General features: G+C 39.2%; 1 protein-coding gene across 10 annotated transcripts in view; it reads left to right on the top strand.

Annotated features, from left to right (window-relative positions):
• LOC138763443 (xenotropic and polytropic retrovirus receptor 1 homolog) overlaps nt 1–20,390 on the top strand; it is a 379,170-nt gene that overhangs the window by 250,558 nt on the left and 108,222 nt on the right. For all 10 annotated transcript variants that reach the window (XM_069937590.1, XM_069937587.1, XM_069937588.1 and 7 more), the window contains one exon: nt 727–810. In XM_069937590.1, the coding sequence (XP_069793691.1) occupies nt 727–810 (84 nt within the window). The remainder of the gene's footprint in view (nt 1–726; nt 811–20,390) is intronic.

Below are 20,390 nucleotides of genomic sequence, written 5' to 3'. Positions count from 1 at the left end.
CATCCACGGAAAGAATTTGTAAAAGTCTCAATAATAGTCCTGACCCAAAATATTGACTATTTCTTTCCATGGATGTGTCTGATCCACTTGGTCCCTCCAGCTTCTCATTGCTCACCATTGAGAACAAGCAGCCTGTTGATTGGCACCCATTCCACCACCCTGAATAGTTACTCCCTCCACCACAGAGAGCACTGTGGTTGTTGTATGTGCACATAAAATGCATTGCAGCAATTCCATTGGGAATCAAATAATACAAATCTGAAAATGCTACCAAAATCAGAACATGGGTAGCAAGTTTATGAGAACATCACACTGCCATCCTAATTTGAACATTTGTCTCTGTTCCTTTGTGCTGAATCTAAGTTTTGGAATTTCCTCCCAAGTGGCACTGAGAGAGTATGTTCACCAAGAAGTATCAATTCAGGATTGTAGATCTTTACCACCGTCCCAAGGGAAATTAAGAAGAGCCATGATTACTGCCCTTTGCATTGATTCCTATATCCCATTAATAAAAGTTTTAAAAATCTAATTTCAGTCTTGCTTCATTGGCTGACTCATAATGTCCTATTCATGGATTAGCAGCTGATCAATTATAAAGTCAATTGCAAAAAATAACAAAGAAATGTGAAACATGCTTGGAATAAATAACTTCTGATAAAGTGGCATAGCAGCTAATTCGTTCCAATTTGTAAGATGATCTGTAATATCTGTCTTTTTCCTTGGTAGGCCCTTGTTACCACAGAATTGGAAGGAGGTGACAGGCAGAAAGCCATGAAGAGGTTGCGAGTACCACCCCTCGGAGCTGCTCAGGTTAGTTGTGGTTAAATCACAAGTTTTTCAGGTTTCTTTTGTCACGTTGATTCTTGCTGTGAAAACTGATTCTCTGAGTTATGGTTGATCGTTTTATGTACCTCTTGCACGCTCTCTTCATGAGAATGCTTTGTGTTCAACATGAACAGTTGTTCCTACTGGTAGTTTTCAGTATAATAATGGCTCTGACCAGCATTAAAGATCATGACTGCATATCATGCCAGAAATGGAGAAACACAGAGATTTCTAGGGCTGGACTGTTACAGGGAAACAAGTGGTAAGACCATGCATACTTGATGAAGGGCTCAGGCCCAAAACATTGGTTACCTTTTATTTTCTATGGATGCTGCATAACTGCCGAGTTTCATCAGCACATTTGTTTATTGCACTCGACCCCAGAGTCTGTAGACATTCTTATTTGACTCTAAGACCATGATAGAATAATTTGACTACTTGGATGAGAATGTAAAATAGCCTTGTATGGTAGCATGGTATTCAAGGTTGAAATCATTAAAAACTAGAGGCTTTACATCTGAAATAAAACCAAAATTCTGAAAGGACATAGCGGAATCGGCAGCAGTCATATAGATAGATAAACAGAGTTAACTTTTCAGTTCATTGACAATTCTAATGAAGAGTCATTGTCCTGAAATATTCACTCTGTTTTTCTCTCTCCACAGTATAATGGAAAAAATTACAGAATGGTAACAGGCCCTTTTGGCCCACAAGCCAGTGCTGCCCCATTACAACCAATTGACCTACACCCCTGGTACATTTTGAATGGTGAGAGGAATCCGGGGACAAGGGGAGAATATACAAACTCCTTACAGACAGTGCTGGATTCAAACCCTGATTGCAGATGCTGTAACAGCATTGCACTTGTAGGGACTGTAAGTTATATGATATATACACACAATTAAAAGAACACACTCATTCTTCAGGACAAAAATGGTGTCAACCTTCTTTATTTTCTCAAAACAGAATTCTTCTTCTTCCCATAAAACATCTCTCACCAAAGCCCCTCCTGATCTCCTCCTCCTGTGACCCTGCACATGTGTGTGATCCATCACACTGTTCGCACTTCCCGTTCTGCTCTGCGCATTTGTGTTACTTCTCTTGTGCATCGCCCCAGATATGTCACTAGCGGCGACTGGCTCTACTCCCAACCCAGGTATGTACACAACTAAAACACCCCCATCCCCCAAACCCCAAGCCATCGAGGAGGTGACTGGTTGGATCTGACCTGCTTCTTACAGTCTGGAGGGCTGACATTCTGGCCTGATTTAGTCTGGTACTGGAAGGCATTCAGTGGATGACCTGACTGGCAGGGTCCAGCTGTTTCTTCAGTGTTGGTAATAATGAAGAAAACGGGCCATCGATATACGCCAGCTTCACACGGCCAAAAGAGACAGAGTCAGCATTCTCATTTCACCGGATCACAAAATTTTGTGGGTGGCCTCGTAAGGGCTGTTGTAAACAGATTGAAGTGGTCAGCAAACAGCATCATGTCAAATGAACATGAGTGTAGTGTTGTAAATCATCCAGCACAAACACTGCAGGTGATGCATGTCACTTAGGTGTTGATCTGAGCAATTGCATTCCCATGGGCAGTCAATATAATTGGATGGATCATACAGCAGTTACCATACACAGATCAACAAATTCACCAGGTAGAGTCAGTGTGGTGCCATCTAACAGTTCTGCTGCTGTTCAGATCAACACCTACGTGACATGCATCACCTGCAGTGTTTGTGCCGGATGATTTACTACTACTCTTTTTGAATCTTTTTATTAAACGTTATAGTAAACAATACATGAGAAGAATAGAATACAGAATCAAATAGCTGGGCAGCCTAAACTGAGAGTTCACTACAACTGGTCAGTACAAACTATTTATCTGGTCCTTGCCAATAAAAATCAACAGAAATCCAGAACAGTCTGGAAGTTAAAGTCAAAATCCAAACAAGCGGTCTCAGGGGATCCAAACAAGCACGCCCAGCAACATTCATCATTGCACTTAATTGGTCAAATTATGGAAGTGAACAATAAATGGGCCCCAAGTCTTATCAAAAGAAATCTTTATTTTCATGACATGCCTAATTTTCTCCAGGTTTAAAAGGGACATAATTTCTAATTGCCATTGATTATGTGTAGGTAGGAGCTCATCTTTCCATTTTAACAGAATTGCTCTTCTTGCTAATAAAGTGGAGGTTGCTATAACCTGTCTTTAATTAGAAGATAAAAATAATATTTATATCTTTAGAAAAACAAAATAGTGCAATTACTAGACATGGATCGAAAGTGATCCTAAATATGGTTGAAAAAGTTGTAAATTGTAACTCGAGGAGTTCATCGATTAAAATTTGGGTTAGGAAGAGTAGGAAATGTTAGAAGCTTAGAGCAAACAAAATGTTGAATTTGATAGTATCTGAAATAATGTCTATTTGATAGGTTAAATATCATCCCCAATTGTTGAGGAGATATAAATTTTTTTTCTATATAAAGATCTTTAAAACTATTAATATCTAAAAAAAAATTCAATTTTTGAAACCTGGCATCTAAATTAGCTGGTTGAAATAATTAGATATTATAGAACTTGTACAATAAATTCCATAAGTCTGAAAAATGTTCTGAATTGATTCCAGATCTTCAATCTTTGTCGTTATTAAGTCTTTGTCAATTTTTGAATAGAGATAGGTAAAGATGACCCCAATACTGCCCATGAGGAGGTATTTCAACTCCATCTCAATCTAATTAGGATATTCACCTGTCTTTTCACATTGCAACAATAGTAACATATTTCTTATGTTTATAGCCTCATAGTAAAAACAGAAATTGGATAAGGCCAATCTATTATTTCTAGTGTTCTGAAGGTAACTTTTATTCAATCTCAGTTTCTTGTATTGTCGTATAATAATTGATTTGAAATTGTCAAAAAAAGATTGAAGAATAAATATTGGCAGTGATTAAAAGGGGTTTTGATAGAATGTTCATTTTAACCGAATTGTGGTGACCATCCTATAAGAATTGATTTGGTTTGATTGACTAAAAGTGAAAAGTTTTCTTTAAAAATATTTTTTTAATTCTTAATTATGAAAATACCTAAGTATTTAAATTGTTCATTCACTATTTTAAATGGATATTTAGAATAAAGTTCCTGGTGCACCCTTCAGTGGTATTAATTTGGTCTTATGAAGATTGATCTTGTAACTAGCAAATCTGCTAAAACAAGAAAATAATGACAGTATATTCAGTATGGATAACTCAGGGTTGGAAATTAATAATAAAAGTTCATCCGCATAAAGAGATAACCTATGTTCAGTAGTTCCTATAAACAAACCAATAAAATCAGGATTTTCCCGTAGAGCAAATAGTAAATGGTTCCAGTACTAAGTCAAAAACCAATGAGCTCAGAGGACAGCCATGTTTCATGCTTCAATGTAGTTTAAAAAGCTTGGATTGCTGGGATACAAATTGAGGCCATTGGAGATGTATCTAAAAGTTTTATCCAAGATATAAAAGCTGGGCCAAAATTGAATTTTACGAGGGTATCAATTAAATATTCCCATTCTACTCTGTCAAATGCTTTTTTAGCATCTGAGGATAAAATACATTGATGATTATGAGTAGAAGGTGTATACATTATATTCAGTAATCTATGGATGTTATAATAAGAATGCCTATTTTTAATGAAACCAGTTGATCCAAGTTTATTATACCTGGTAAGACATTCTCCAATCAATTTGCTAAAACTTTAAATTAAATCTTAACATCCAGATTTAGTAAGGAAATCTGTCGGTAAGATGCACAATCCTCTGAGTCTTTGCCTTTTTTTAAAAATCATCAAAGTAGCTCCTTCATTAAAAGAAGCAGGTATTTTTTTCTTTTTGGAAAGAGTTGTTTCTTCTTTCTTTCTCTTTGGCTTGGCTTCGCGGACGAAGATTTATGGAGGGGGTAAAAGTCCACGTCAGCTGCAGGCTCGTTTGTGGCTGACAAGTCCGATGCGGGACAGGCAGAAACGGTTGCAGTGGCTGCAGGGGAAAATTGGTTGGTTGGGGTTGGGTGTTGGGTTTTTCCTCCTTTGCCTTTTGTCAGTGAGGTGGGCTCTGCGGTCTTCTTCAAAGGAGGTTGCTGCCCGCCAAACTGTGAGGCGCCAAGATGCACGGTTTGAGGCGATATCAGCCCACTGGCGGTGGTCAATGTAGCAGGCACCAAGAGATTTCTTTAGGCAGTCCTTGTACCTTTTCTTTGGTGCACCTCTGTCACGGTGGCCAGTGGAGAGCTCGCCATATAACACGATCTTGGGAAGGCGATGGTCCTCCATTCTGGAGACGTGACCCATCCAGCGCAGCTGGATCTTCAGCAGCGTGGACTCGATGCTGTCGACCTCTGCCATCTCGAGTACTTCGACGTTAGGGATGAAAGCGCTCCAATGGATGTTGAGGATGGAGCGGAGACAACGCTGGTGGAAGCGTTCTAGGCGCCGTAGGTGATGCCGGTAGAGGACCCATGATTCGGAGCCGAACAGGAGTGTGGGTATGACAACGGCTCTATATACGCTTATCTTTGTGAGGTTTTTCAGTTGGTTGTTTTTCCAGACTCTTTTGTGTAGTCTTCCAAAGGCGCTATTTGCCTTGGCGAGTCTGTTGTCTATCTCATTGTCGATCCTTGCATCTGATGAAATGGTGCAGCCGAGATAGGTAAACTGGTTGACCGTTTTGAGTTTTGTGTGCCCGATGGAGATGTGGGGGGGCTGGTAGTCATGGTGGGGAGCTGGCTGATGGAGGACCTCAGTTTTCTTCAGGCTGACTTCCAGGCCAAACATTTTGGCAGTTTCCGCAAAGCAGGACGTCAAGCGCTTAAGAGCTGGCTCTGAATGGGCAACTAAAGCGGCATCGTCTGCAAAGAGTAGTTCACGGACAAGTTTCTCTTGTGTCTTGGTGTGAGCTTGCAGGCGCCTCAGATTGAAGAGACTGCCATCCGTGCGGTACCGGATGTAAACAGCGTCTTCATTGTTGGGGTCTTTCATGGCTTGGTTCAGCATCATGCTGAAGAAGATTGAAAAGAGGGTTGGTGCGAGAACACAGCCTTGCTTCACGCCATTGTTAATGGAGAAGGGTTCAGAGAGCTCATTGCTGTATCTGACCCGACCTTGTTGGTTTTCGTGCAGTTGGATAATCATGTTGAGGAACTTTGGGGGACATCCGATGCGCTCTAATATTTGCCAAAGCCCTTTCCTGCTCACGGTGTCGAAGGCTTTGGTGAGGTCAACAAAGGTGATGTAGAGTCCTTTGTTTTGTTCTCTGCACTTTTCTTGGAGCTGTCTGAGGGCAAAGACCATGTCAGTAGTTCCTCTGTTTGCGCGAAAGCCGCACTGTGATTCTGGGAGAATATTCTCGGCGACACTGGGTATTATTCTATTTAGTAGAATCCTAGCGAAGATTTTGCCTGCAATGGAGAACAACGTGATTCCCCTGTAGTTTGAGCAGTCTGATTTCTCGCCTTTGTTTTTGTACAGGGTGATGATAGTGGCATCACGAAGATCCTGAGGCGGTTTTCCTTGGTCCCAACAAAGCTTGAAAAACTCATGCAGTTTGGCATGCAGAGTTTTGCCGCCTGCCTTCCAGACCTCTGGGGGGATTCCATCCATACCTGCTGCTTTGCCACTTTTCAGTTGTTCGATTGCCTTATATGTCTCATCCAGGGTGAGGACCTCATCCAGCTCTAGCCTTAGGGGCTGTTGAGGGAGCTGGAGCAGGGCGGAATCTTGGACTGAGCGGTTGGCACTGAAAAGTGATTGGAAGTTGAGGATGGAGATCTTGTCGCTGAGGAGGACTTTGCCGTCTGAGCTGCGCAGCGGGCTTTGGACTTGGGGTGAGGGGCCGTACACAGCCTTTAGAGCCTCGTAGAAACCCCTGAAGTCGCCAATGTCCACGCTGAGCTGGGTTCGTTAATACCAAGTTTAAATGTGGGACTAGTTGTTTAGAAAAAATTAATTACAATTCAACTGCTTTTTGCAATTCCTCTTGTGAAGATGGAGATTCTAGATGTTCTTTATTTACCTGAGAAATTATCAGTATATTTAAATGAACTAAAAATTCATTCATTAAATTCAGAGGAATATAAATTGTATAGAAATCTTTAAAAATATTATTTATTTTGGATTGATTGGTAGTAATAGTACCATCAGTGAGATGTATCTTATTAATTTGCTTAATAGCCGACATGCCTTTCAATTGGTTACGCACTCTCCGTGGCTGCGTGGGTTTACTTTGGGTACTCCAATTACTTCCCACCTTTCAAAATCATTGGAGGGTGGTAGGTTATTTGTGCGGCACTGACTCAAGGGCAGGAAGGACATACTATGCTGTATGTCCATATTTTTTTAAAAAGATCCCACTTGCCTTCAGAGTGATATTGTTGGGTCAAATGACAAGGATAAGTTGCATGGTCTTCTCTACCCTGGGAAAGGATATAACATATAACATAACATAATAATTACAGCACGGAAACAGGCCATTAGGCCCTTCTAGTCCGCACCGAACCAAACACCCCTTTCTAGTCCCACCTCCCTGCACAATGCCCATAACCCTCCATCTTCTTCTCATCCATATACCTGTCCAACCTTTTCTTAAATAATACAATTGACTCCGCCGCCACTATTTTTCCCGGAAGCTCATTCCACACGGCTACCACTCTCTGAGTAAAGAAGTTCCCCCTCATGTTACCTCTAAACCTCTGCCCCTTAATTCTTAACTCATGTCCTCTTGTTTTAATCTTTCCTCCTCTTAACGGAAATAGTCTATCCACATCCACTCTGTCTATCCCTTTCATAATCTTAAATACTTCTATCAAATCCCCTCTCAACCTTCTACGCTCCAAAGAATAAAGACCTAATCTGTCCAATCTCTCCCTATACTCTAGATGCTTAAACCCAGGTAACATTCTGGTAAACCTTCTCTGCACTCTCTCCACTCTGTTTATATCCTTCCTATAATTAGGCGACCAGAACTGCACACAGAACTCCAAATAAAGCCGCACCAACGTCTTATACAATCTCAACATCACCTCCCAACTCTTATATTCCATGCAATGATTGATAAAGGCCAGCATACTAAAAGCCTTCTTCACCACCCTATTCACGTGAGTTTCTACCTTCAGGGAACGATGTACCGTTACTCCTAAATCTTTCTGCTCTTCTGTATTCCTCAATGCTCTCCCATTTACCACGTATGTCCTATTCTGATTCTTCTTACCAAAATGAAGCACCTCACACTTATCAGCATTAAATTCCATCTGCCATTTTTCAGCCCACTTTTCTAAGCAGCCCAAATCCCTCTGCAATCCTTGAAAACCTTCTTCATTATCCACTATTCCACCTATCTTAGTATCGTCTGCATATTTACTAATCCAATTCACCACCCCATCATCTAGATCATTAATGTATATAACGAACAACAATGGGCCCAATACAGATCCTTGAGGCACACCACTGGTCACCGGCCTCCAACCTGACAGACAATTATCCACTACCACTCTCTGGCCTCTCCCTTTCAGCCAATGTTCAATCCATTTGACTATCTTAAAATTTATACCTAAAACTGCACCTTCCTAACTAACCTTCCATGTGGTACCTTATCGAAGGCCTTACTGAAGTCCATATAGACAACATCCACTGCGCTACCCTCATCCACATTCCTAGTCACCTCTTCAAAAAATTCAATCAGATTGGTCAAACATGACCTTCCTCCCACAAATCCATGTTGAGTGCTCCTGATCAGACCCTGTCTATCCAGATGTTTATAAGTACTATCTCTAAGAATTTTCTCCATTAATTTACCTACCACAGACGTCAAACTTACAGGTCGATAGTTGCCAGGCTTCCTCCTTGAACCCTTTTTAAATAACGGAACCACATGCGCAATGCGCCAATCCTCCGGCACTATCCCCATATCTAATGACATTTGGAAAATTACCGCCAGAGCCTCTGCTATTTCCTCCTTCACTTCTCTCAATGTCCTGGGGAAGATCCCTTTTGGTCCCGGAGACTTATCCACCTTTATATTCTTCAAAAGCCTTAAAACTACACCTTTTGTAATCTCTATATTCCCCATATTTACCCAATTTGCTTTTTTTATCTCACATCTCCCAACATCCTTCTCCTTAGTGAATACCGAAGAAAAGAAACTGTTCAATATCTCCCACATTTCTCTAGGCTCCACACACAGTTTTCCGCTCTGATTTTCTAAGGGACCAATTTTGTCTCTAGCTTTCCTCTTACCATTAACATATTTGTAGAACTCTTTTGGATTAGTTTTCACCCTGCTTGCCATAGTTTTCTCGTACCTTCTTTTAGCTTTCCTAATTCCGCTCTTAAGATTCCTCTTACATTCAATGTATCTTTCAAACATCTCCTTAACTCCATGCTTCTTATATCTAATGTACGCCTCCCTTTTTCTTCGAACCAAGTTTCCAATATTCCTTGAAAACCACGGCTCTCTCAAACCTTTTGTCCCTCCTTTTAACCTAACAGGAACATAAAGCTTTTGCACTCTCAAAATCTGATCTTTAAAAGACTTCCATCTCTCTACTACATACTGCCCATAAAACAAATTGTCCCAATGCACACCCTGCCAGTCCTTTCGCATCTCCTCAAATCTAGCTTTTCCCCAATCAAAAACCTCAACCCTTGGCCCTGACTTCTCTCTTTCCATAATGACATTGAAGCTGATGGCATTATGATCACTGGACCCGAAGTGCTCGCCAACACTAACCTCCGTCACTTGACCCATCCCATTTGCCAACAGTAGATCTAACACTGCTCCTTCTCTGGTCGGCACCTCTACATATTGTTGTAAAAAACTATCTTGCACACATTTCACAAACTCTAACCCATCCAGTCCTTTCACAGAATGTGTTTCCCAATCTATATGTGGAAAATTAAAATCTCCCATAATTACAACCCTGTGCTTATCACAAATATCTACTATCTCCCTATAGATTTGCTCCTCTAGGTCTCGGTCCCCTCCGGGTGGTCTATAATACACCCCTACAAGTGTAACTTCTCCTTTCGTACTCCTCAGTTCCACCCAAATAGCCTCCGTGGATGTGCCCTCTAATCTATCCTTCCTAGGCACCGCTGTAATATTTTCCCTGACAAGCAATGCAACCCCACCTCCTCTTGCCCATCCGACTCTATCACACCTAAAACAACGAAACCCAGGGATATTCAGTTGCCAATCACATCCCTCCTGCAACCATGTCTCACTAATCGCTACCACATCATACTTCCAAGTATCAATCCACACCTTCAGCTCATCCACCTTTTTTACAATACTCCTGGCATTAAAATATATGAATTTCAGAGATTTCCCAATTTTTAATCCCTGTTTTCCCTCATCTTTAATAACAACATTATTTACTTTTCCTGCCAATTGCCCTTCATCTTCTTCCAGAGCATTTCCCTTCTCTATCACCTGCCCATCCATATTCAAATACTTACTACAAACTTTCTTTGTTTGCATTCTAACCTTCTCCTTACTGCTCTGTACTATTTTGTACAGAGTGCAACTGTTAGACAACTGTTAGACAACTGTTTACCAGGCTTCTCTCCATGAATATAAAATTGACCTTTAGTTCTTAAAATTCATTGTTCAATCTGGTATGCAGAAAGAAGATCAAATTTAGATTTTAGTTCATTTTTCTTCTGTATAGCTCCAAGTCTCTATTTTGGGCAAGGTTTAAATCAATTTGCAATTTGCAATTTGCTTAATCTGATTAATCAAATCTAATATTTCTTCCCTAGCTCTTTTGGTTTTGTTGGCTGTATAAGAAATAATTTGGCTACGTAGGAAGGCTTTCATAGTATCCCAGACCACTAAATTTGAAACGTCTGGGGTTGAGTTGACATCAAAGAAAAATTGAATTTGGTTCCCTAAAAAAAGTCAAAAACTCTTTATTAATGAATAAGGTATTAAGCTGCCATTGTTTTTTAATACTTGGAGTATTTGGAAGTTCCAAACTTAAAAAGACTGGAGCATGATCTGAGATGACTATACTTTGATACTCACAAACTTTAACCAAGCAATTAGCTGGTGTCAATTAGAAAATAATCAATCCTGGTATAGGCTTTATGAATGGTTGAGAAAAAAGAGTAATCCCTAGAGGTAGGATTCAAAAATCTCCATACCTCAGACAATCCCATATTAGATAAGAAGGAGTATTATTATTAAAGCCAATTTCAAGAGATTAATCTTTTATCGGAGAACAGTCTACAATTGTGTTCAGACAACAATTAAAATCTCCACCTAAAATTATTAAGTATTGGGAAAGGTCTGGTAAAAGATCAAAAACGTTTTCAAAAAATGTTGGGTCATCCACATTTGGAGCATAAAAATTGGCTAAAACCATTAGTTTATTCTGTAGTATCCCAGTAAGAATAATAACACCCCATTTTATCCATTATACTATTATATAGTATAAATGATACATTTTGTTGATTAAAATGGAAATGCTCCTAATTTTGGCTTCAGAAGTTCCATTTAAACATTGGTCTGTCTTTATCTGTCTTTTAGATATATGTTTCTTGGAACTACGTAATATCTGGCTTTAAATGCTTATTTTGCACTAAAATCATTCTACACTTTATGGCTCCATTAAGCCCCTTCACGTTCCATGAGATAATTTTAATAGGTGCCATCTTTAATAATGTATTTTAAGATATATCAAACTAGATGAAATCACTGGGGCATGCTTCCTCTTCACCACCGAGGCCGCAGTCCGGAACCTCTACCACACTACAAAACAGAAAGGAGTAAATTATTGAATGAAACCATTTCCATACAAACCCAAATGAACCCCCTAACCCACACTTACATGAAGGTCACATGAAAAAATAGTGACCAGCTCAAAAAAAATCTAATGAAACCGTCTTTGACTTCACTGTTGATTTTTCTGCCCCTAATTAATCAAATGGTATAATATAGATAATCCCAAAGGTAAGGATAAGAAAGTTAGCCAAAACACTGATAGCACATAAGTGAGATTTAAATAGCATTCCAGTCTTCTAGTGCGCATTTTGGCACAATTGCCATTTATACCGTAAAATGTCCTGTTTAATTTCAGTTTAAAAGGTAACATTTATATACATTCTTTGGCTTGGCTTCGCGGACGAAGATTTATGGAGGGGGTAAAAAGTCCACGTCAGCTGCAGGCTCGTTTGTGGCTGACAAGTCTGATGCGGGACAGGCAGACACGGTTGCAGCGGTTGCAGGGGAAAATTGGTTGGTTGGGGTTGGGTGTTGGGTTTTTCCTCCTTTGCCTTTTGTCAGTGAGGTGGGCTCTGCGGTCTTCTTCAAAGGAGGTTGCTGCCCGCCAAACTGTGAGGCGCCAAGATGCACGGTTTGAGGCGTTATCAGCCCACTGGCGGTGGTCAATGTGGCAGGCACCAAGAGATTTCTTTAGGCAGTCCTTGTACCTTTTCTTTGGTGCACCTCTGTCACGGTGGCCAGTGGAGAGCTCGCCATATAACACGATCTTGGGAAGGCGATGGTCCTCCATTTTGGAGACGTGACCCATCCAGCGCAGCTGGATCTTCAGCAGCGTGGACTCGATGCTGTCGACCTCTGCCATCTCGAGTACTTCGACGTTAGGGATGAAAGCGCTCCAATGGATGTTGAGGATGGAGCGGAGACAACGCTGGTGGAAGCGTTCTAGGAGCCGTAGGTGGATAAGTAAAGTGAAAAAGCAAATTCAAACAAACCAACTGATGATCTTTAGTTATCTTTTCCAACAGTCCCCTTTATAAACCAGTATAGCGAGTAAAACTCATCTGATTAATAGAGAACACTAAGCACATGCACAGAAAAGACAAAGTTTAAGAATTATGAAAATCTGGACTGATACTAAAGGTCAGTAACGTTCAAATTATGTAAAATTATTTAATGCTTGAAACAAAACCATTTCTCAATAACTTCCATCATGTTAAACAATGTTTTCATTAAACTAGTAAACACAGGAGGAAAAATAGAGTTGTTTCCACAATTAACCATTCAATTCGTTCATCATAGAGCATCAGTTGACAGTCCCAGGGTCTCACTTTTAAGAAAAACCCATCCTTCTTCTAGTAAACTCAAGAAGATCTTTAGGTTTCCACACCCTATTTTGAGTCTCACCGGATAAAGAAGGGTAGGTTTTAAACCTTTCCTGTATAGTTCTGACATTACTTCGTTGTAAACTTTGCAGAGTGCAACAATTTCTGGGCAGTAATCTTCTAGGAAATTAATATGTGTTTTCTTGATAAGTTAAATCTTTTTTGAGTGGGCCAACCTCAAAATTATTTTTCTTCTGAAAATGATGAAACCGAATAATAATGGATCTGGGGGATCCTGAGGTATCTTTGGTTTTGAGAGGGAATGGTGTGCTCTTTCAAGCACACTCTTTTCCAACAGCTTCTTCTCCAAAAAAGACTGCAAGTAAGCTTGTGAAAAATTTTAAAGGCAGTTTGTCCTTCTCAATCCCTTCCTTCAAACCTAAAATGTGAATGTTATTGCTACGACTCTGAGTTTCTAGATTAATTACACATTGTTTTAACTTGTTATTGTCAGCAGTCAGCATCTTATTTTGTTATTCAAGCTTATCCAGCCATTCATTTAAAGCAGACCAATCTAATTCCAGAGTAGTCAAACATTGTTCAAAAGGAGGTATTGATTCCAGAACTGGGTCTAACTTCTTCCCAATCTATTTGGCTTTAAAAATAAAGCCTTTTTTATATCCACAGACTGTTTTGAAATAATTTTAGAGACCATACTCAGCATCAAAGGGGTGCCTTGTTCAGGTTCCAATTATTCCTGTGTGAGCTCTGATTCTTCCCTCTCTGCCATTCCTTTGAGTCGAAGAACTTTTGGTATTTTAGGAATTTTGACTCCTTTCTTCAGCATGAGAGATTTTCTAGTATCCGTATCCATTGTAAAGATACATTTCAGAAAGTTTGGTTAAGAAAGATAATGGAGCTCACAACCACGTCTTCACAGCATCTGGTCGCCAGCGGAAGTACCACAAATTAATTCATATGAAAATAGTTTATAAAAGGATGCCAAGTCTCTTCAAACTTAACAGAGATATCAAAAGTGCAGCTTCTAATTTTTTCTAAACTTAAACATGACATCACTTGAGAAAACCATTGCATCAAAGTAGGTGAATTAGGATCTTTATATTTAAATAAAATGCCTCTCTGGCCAACAGTGTAGTAATGGCAGAGGTGGGAACTCAACCCACCCCTCGAACTATAATTCCAAAAATAGCAGTCAATGGATTAGGTTGCAATCTAATATCTAGTACAATTGACAATCTTGAAAATATCTGTCCAATACAGAGCAAGACCAAAACATATGCATTAGTGTGGCCACTTGTGATTTACATACATCACAAGTAGGACGAACATTAGGAAAGATATGGGCAAATTTACTTTGCGACATATGAACCCAATGTACCACTTTAAACTGAATCAATGCGTGTCGGGTACATAATGAAGAGGTATTATCCATTCCAAAAATCTTTTCCCAAAGTTCCTCTGGGAGAAGTTCCAATTCCCAACTTTGTAAATATTACCTATTAAACCCTTATGGGAAAGATTCAAATGAAAAAGATTATCAACCAAATCAGATGATATAGGAAAGTTAGATAATTTCTTATTCAAAAAAATTCTAACTTGGAAATATCTAAAAAAATGTGACTTAGGTATATTACATTCGTTAGATATTGTATCAAAAGACTTTAAACAACCATCTATAAACAGATTTTAAAAATAGGCACTTCCTTTGCTTTTCCAAAAAGAAAAGGCTTGATCCATTATAGACGATGAAAAAAAAGTTAAGGTAAATAGTACTAGATGAACTAAAAAAATTTAAATCAAGGCATTTGCAAAGTTGAAACCAAATCTATAATGTATGTTTAAGTATTGGGTTAAAGGTATATCTACTAATTATAGAAATAGTAAAAGGAAGAGCAGCTCCCAATAAGGCAGCTAATGAATATCTCTGTACAGATTTCAATTCCAAATCTGTCTAATGAGGGTGTTCAGGTTTGTCAGGATTATATACCCAGAAAATAATATATCCACTATTAACTGTCCAATAATAACATCTAAGAGCAGGTAAAGCCATACCACCATCTTTCTTTAATGACTGCAAATGAAATTTACTCAACCTAGCATTCTTATTATTCCCTATAAATATATATATATGAGAAAATGTTAGAGTCAATATTGTCAAAAAATGATTTAGGATTAAAAACTGGAACTGCTTGAAATATATTCAATGATTTGGGTAAAATTATCATCTTGATAATTTTATGTTCTAATTATGGCCAATGGAGACTATCTAGAAAAAAATTTAATTTGTTTAAATCTTTAATTTTTTAAATTATCTTAACCCCAAGATATGTAAAGTTTCTTTAACCACTCTAAAAAGGTATATACTCATAGATAGGTATATGCATATTCATTGGAAATTCTTCACTCTTGTGGAGATTCATTTCATATCCTGAAAAAATACTGAATTTGGAAAGCAAAGACAGCATTGAAGGAATAGATTTCTTGGGATCTGAAATATATACTAAAAGGTCATCTACATTTAAAGATAGCTTATGAATTATGTCTCCTTTGTTAATTCCCTGAATATCACTGGAGACATGAAGTGCTATTGCTAAAGGTTCCAAGGCTAGGTTAAAGAATAAAGGACAATGGATAACTGTGTAGTTCCTCAAAACAAATTTAAAAAGAGGATTTTTTATTATTAGTAATTACTGCAGCAATAGGAGCACGTTAGATCAAATTAATCCATGAAATAAAACCAGGACCAAAATTAAATCTTTTCAAAATTTCAAACTCATATTTCCATTCCACTCTATTGAAAGCCTTTTCTGCATTTAACAATACTATACATTCCGGAATTGTAATCGATGGAGAGTAAATAATATTCATTAACTTACAGATATTAAAATATGAATAACGATTCTTTATAAACACAGAAATTATCTGAGGAAGACTATTTTCCAATCTGAAAAATAAAATCTTTGGAAGAATTTTGGAATCAACATTCAACAACGATAGAGGAAGCACAAATGAAAGGGTCCTTATCTTTCTTAGGAATTAACAAAATTTATGCTTTATAAAATGTTCATGGCAAAGTTCCAAGAAATACAGAATCATTAAACACCCTACACAACCAAGTCATTAGTATGATATGTACACACAATTAAAAGAATATTCACTCGTTCTTCTGAACAAAAATGGTATTGACCTTCTTCTTCTCTTACAACACAACTTTTCTTCTCATAAAACATCTCACCAAAGCCCCCCCCCCCCCCGCCATTATCATTGGCTCTCTGCCATGCAGGTGACCGCGATGCTTCTAATCTCCTCCTCCTGTGACCCTGCACATGTGTGTGTGTGGTCCATCACTCTGTTCACACTCCCTGTTCTGCCCTGTGCATGTGTGTTAGTTCTCTCATGCGCCGTCCCAGATATGTCACCAGCGGCGACTGGCTCTTCTTCCGACTCACGTATGAACACAACCACAACACTCCACACCACCCCACCCCACACACCCCGAGCTGTGCAAAGAAGTGACTTTGGATCTGACCTGCTACAAGACTGTCTGGAGGGCTGACATTTCAGCCTGATTTAGTCTGGTACTGGAAGGGATGAGTGGATAATTCGACTGGCAGGGGTCCAGCTGTTTCTTTGGTGTTGGCAATGACAGAAAAAGTGGACCTTCGATAGACGCTGGCTTCACATGGCCAATGGAGACGCAGTCAGCCTTCCTTTTTTGTCGGATCACACTCATAAGGGCCATTGTAAACAGGCTGAAGTGGTCAGCAGTGTCATGTCGAATGAACACTTAAGTGTAGTGTTGTAAATCATCCGGCACAAACAATGCAGGTGACATATGTCACGTAGGGGTTGATCTGACCAATCACATACTTTCCCATGGGCAATTGACATAAATGGATGGATCATATAGCACAGTTACTATACATGAATAAAAAAATTTGCCAGGCAGAGTCAGTCTGGTGCCATATACCAGTTCTGCAGCTGAACAACCAAGGTCTGCTATTATGGATTGTTGGAAAATCCATCTGGCTGATTTGTGCTTTTGGGAGATGAAATCCTTACCGTGTCTGACCAAGATTGATATAATTGCCATTTCCTCCCATTTAAAAGCTAGCGCACCACTCTTTTAGGCATCCAGGAATGAACTGTAAATGATGGCTTTGTCATCTGATTAACAATTAAAAAAAAACAATTATTATTCCTGATGAAGGGCCCAAGTCTGAAACATTGGTTACCCTTTACTTCCTCTCGATGCAGCATGACCTGCTTTGCTGAGTTTCTCCAACATGTTTGTGTATTGCATTGGACCTGAGCATCTGCAGATTCTCTTGTACAATTTAAAAAAAATATATAATTATTGGTATATTGTATTAGATATCAGTGCAGATCAGCGATGGATGATTGGAACAGTATATGCTGAACCAACAAGTTTTAAAAGACAACTTTGCAGGGAGAAAAAACAAAAATGTTCTACTGGCAATGTTCTACCGATATTTCCCCCAATCCAATACCCCATACTAGATTATCCTCAATACACTTTGTGACATTCTTCTTGGAGATAGTCACAGCAAATCAGCTATAAGCAGATCCTGCTTACATTAACATGGCTGATGAATCTCACAATAAATCAATGATTGGGGTTCAAAACTTCCTTAATGGCTTCAAAGAGCTTTGCTATGTTTTGATTTGAAAGGTGCTGTGCAAATGCAACCTCAATTTTTCCTGTTGCTGGAGAATGGCACACTTTCAATTTAAAGTATTTAACATAGAACTTGACATAGAATATTACAGCTCTGTACAGGACGTTTGGCTCATAATGTTGTGCCAATTGATAGAAACCTACTCAACAAACTAAACCTTCACTACCTTGCACCAACAACCCTCTAATTTTTTTGTATCCATGTGCCTATTGTACAGCATCGATCACCACCCCTGACAATGCATTCAGAAGGCCCACAATTCTATTAAAAAAAACAGGCATTATCCTGGTAAACCTCCTCTGCACCCTCTCCATTAGCTTCTCCATCCTTCCTGTAATGAGATGACCAGAACTGAACACAATATTCCAAGTGTGGTCTAACTAGAGTATAATTTGAAGAATCCTAGATCTGCTGTAGATATAATGAGGCTTCATCTGCCCTCCCCAGAGTTATACTAGCCAGTTACTCATCTTGTGAGCTGTATCAACGGAATCAAGAAAATGTTTTGAATTCTTCATCAGCAGCAATGATATTAGAGACAATGGGGCTTTCAGAATCCTTGCACCATTGGCAAGTGGATTGACAGCACCCAAGCTTTATTCACATTTAACCTTTTAATCAGTATTTTTTCTATTAAAATCAAATAACTGCAGATAAAGGACTCAAACAAAAACAGAAATCCTGGAAATGCAAAGTAAATAAGACAGCAGCAATGAAAAGTGGAAAAGAATGAACACATTTATCAGAATAAAGAAAAAGGGAAAGCAATTCAATTTCAAGTGGAATGGAAAATGATGAGGGAATGTTGGAGATAGAAAGGACAGAGGAATTAAGTGAGATTGCCATGGGGATAAATTATAAATGAGGTGATGTGATTAATGGTTTAAAAAGAATCTGAACAAAAGAATGTAAAAGCTATGAAATTAAGACAGTTAAAAGGGTGAGAACACAAGGAAAACCGGGCCAGCAAGCGAAGTTGTGCTAATACAAAGAAGTGAGCAATGATATCGATGTCCTAATATAAATAGAATACGATTCAGAAATCTGCAACCAACCTTGGTGAAAGATGAGGTACTATTCTTTTTACCTGATGTTGGACCTCATTGTAACAGTGCAATAAGCCATAGCCAGGTCAGAATGAAGTACCATAGAGATTTAAAATTGGGGGGCGTGGCAAGATGGCTTAGGGAACAGACGTGCCTTCCAGGCCTCTCCTGACTCTGATTTATTGTTTTGTCTTTAAGTGCCCGTTAAAGTTCTTTTAAAAGTTTATAAATAATAAGAGGTGCTGGATTAATACCTAATGGTTTATATGCAAAAAAAAAGGTAAAAGAAAACATCAACAGACTGTTAAAAATCTACATTTTCCGAAATTATCTGAGCCGACTTGTTTACAAGAAGCCAGGACTCAGCGTAGAATGGATCCAGAGGAAGACGTACAGAGTTCGGCATTGAAACTCCGTTTTAAGCCGGTGAGGCTCTCTGAAGGTCGCATTCAACAGCTTTCAGACCAAAGAGCTGGACGGATGCCAGTATTTCATACAATGGCCACTGTGAGTGCTGTTACTGAGACTTTGACAGTTGAATCAGCTGGGGCGCCACTAGCTGGAGAGTTAAAGAGCTGTCGTTCGACTGCTACAGTGGTGGCGCTGCAAAATGCATTTTCAATTACAACGGTTTTTCTAGACATCGATTCAGTGAAGATGATTAAAGAGATTTGACTTAAAGATAACCCTGATCTTCAGTCTCCTGGCATTGCTGGGGGGACTTTGAGAGGGATTTTTATACAAAGTCAAACTGCTAGAAAAGATACTAAATTAAGGGAAGGGACAGAAGATCCCGTGGTCTTTAAGGAATAGCAAGACCCCATTATGCCTGAATCTACTTCTGTTGGAATGTCTGTTAAGGATCTTGAAGATAAGATATATTCTGTATCGAATCACTTAGCTAATTTTGTGAACCTGTTTATTGAAAGATTTGAAATGTGTGATCAAGGCTTAGTCGATGCGGGGGGCATGGCAAGATGGCGTAGGGAACAGACGTGCCTTCCAGACCTCTCCTGACTCTGATTTATTGTTTTGTCTTTAAGTGCCCGTTAAAGTTCTTTTAAAAGTTTATAAATAATAAGAGGTGTTGGATTAGTGCCTAATGGTTTATATGCAAAAAAAGGTAAAAGAAAATATCAACAGACTGTAAAAAAAACTACATTTTCCAAAATTGTCTGAGCCTACTTGTTTACAAGAAGCCAGGACTCAACGTAGAATGGATCCAGAGGAGGACGTGCAGAGTTCGGCATTGAAGCTTCGTTTTAAGCCGGCGAGGCTCTCTGAAGGTCGCACTCAACAGCTTTCAGAACAAGGGGCTGGACGGGTGCCAGTGTTTCTCACGGTGGCCACTGTTGTTGCTGAGGCTTTGACAGTTGAATCAGCTGGGGCGCCACCAGCTGGAGAGTTAAAGAGTTGTCATTCGACTGCTATAGTGGTGGTGCTGCAAAATGCATCTTCAATTACAACGGTTTTTCCAGACATCGATTCAGTGAAGATGATTAAAGAGATTTGGCTTAAAGATAACCCTGATCTTCAGTCTCCTGGCATTGCTGGGGGGACTTTGAGAGGGATTTTTATACGAAGTCAAACTGCTTGAAAAGATACTAAATTAAGGGAAGGGACAGAAGATCCCGTGGTTTCTAAAGAACAGCAAGACCCCATTATGCCTGAATCTACTTCTGTTGAAATGTCTGTTAAGGATCTTGAAGATAAGATATATTC

The sequence above is a fragment of the Narcine bancroftii genome, chromosome 5 (genome assembly GCF_036971445.1).
Source record: "Narcine bancroftii isolate sNarBan1 chromosome 5, sNarBan1.hap1, whole genome shotgun sequence".
Lineage (NCBI taxonomy): Eukaryota > Metazoa > Chordata > Chondrichthyes > Torpediniformes > Narcinidae > Narcine > Narcine bancroftii.
This window is presented reverse-complemented; position numbering and strand designations above follow the sequence as displayed.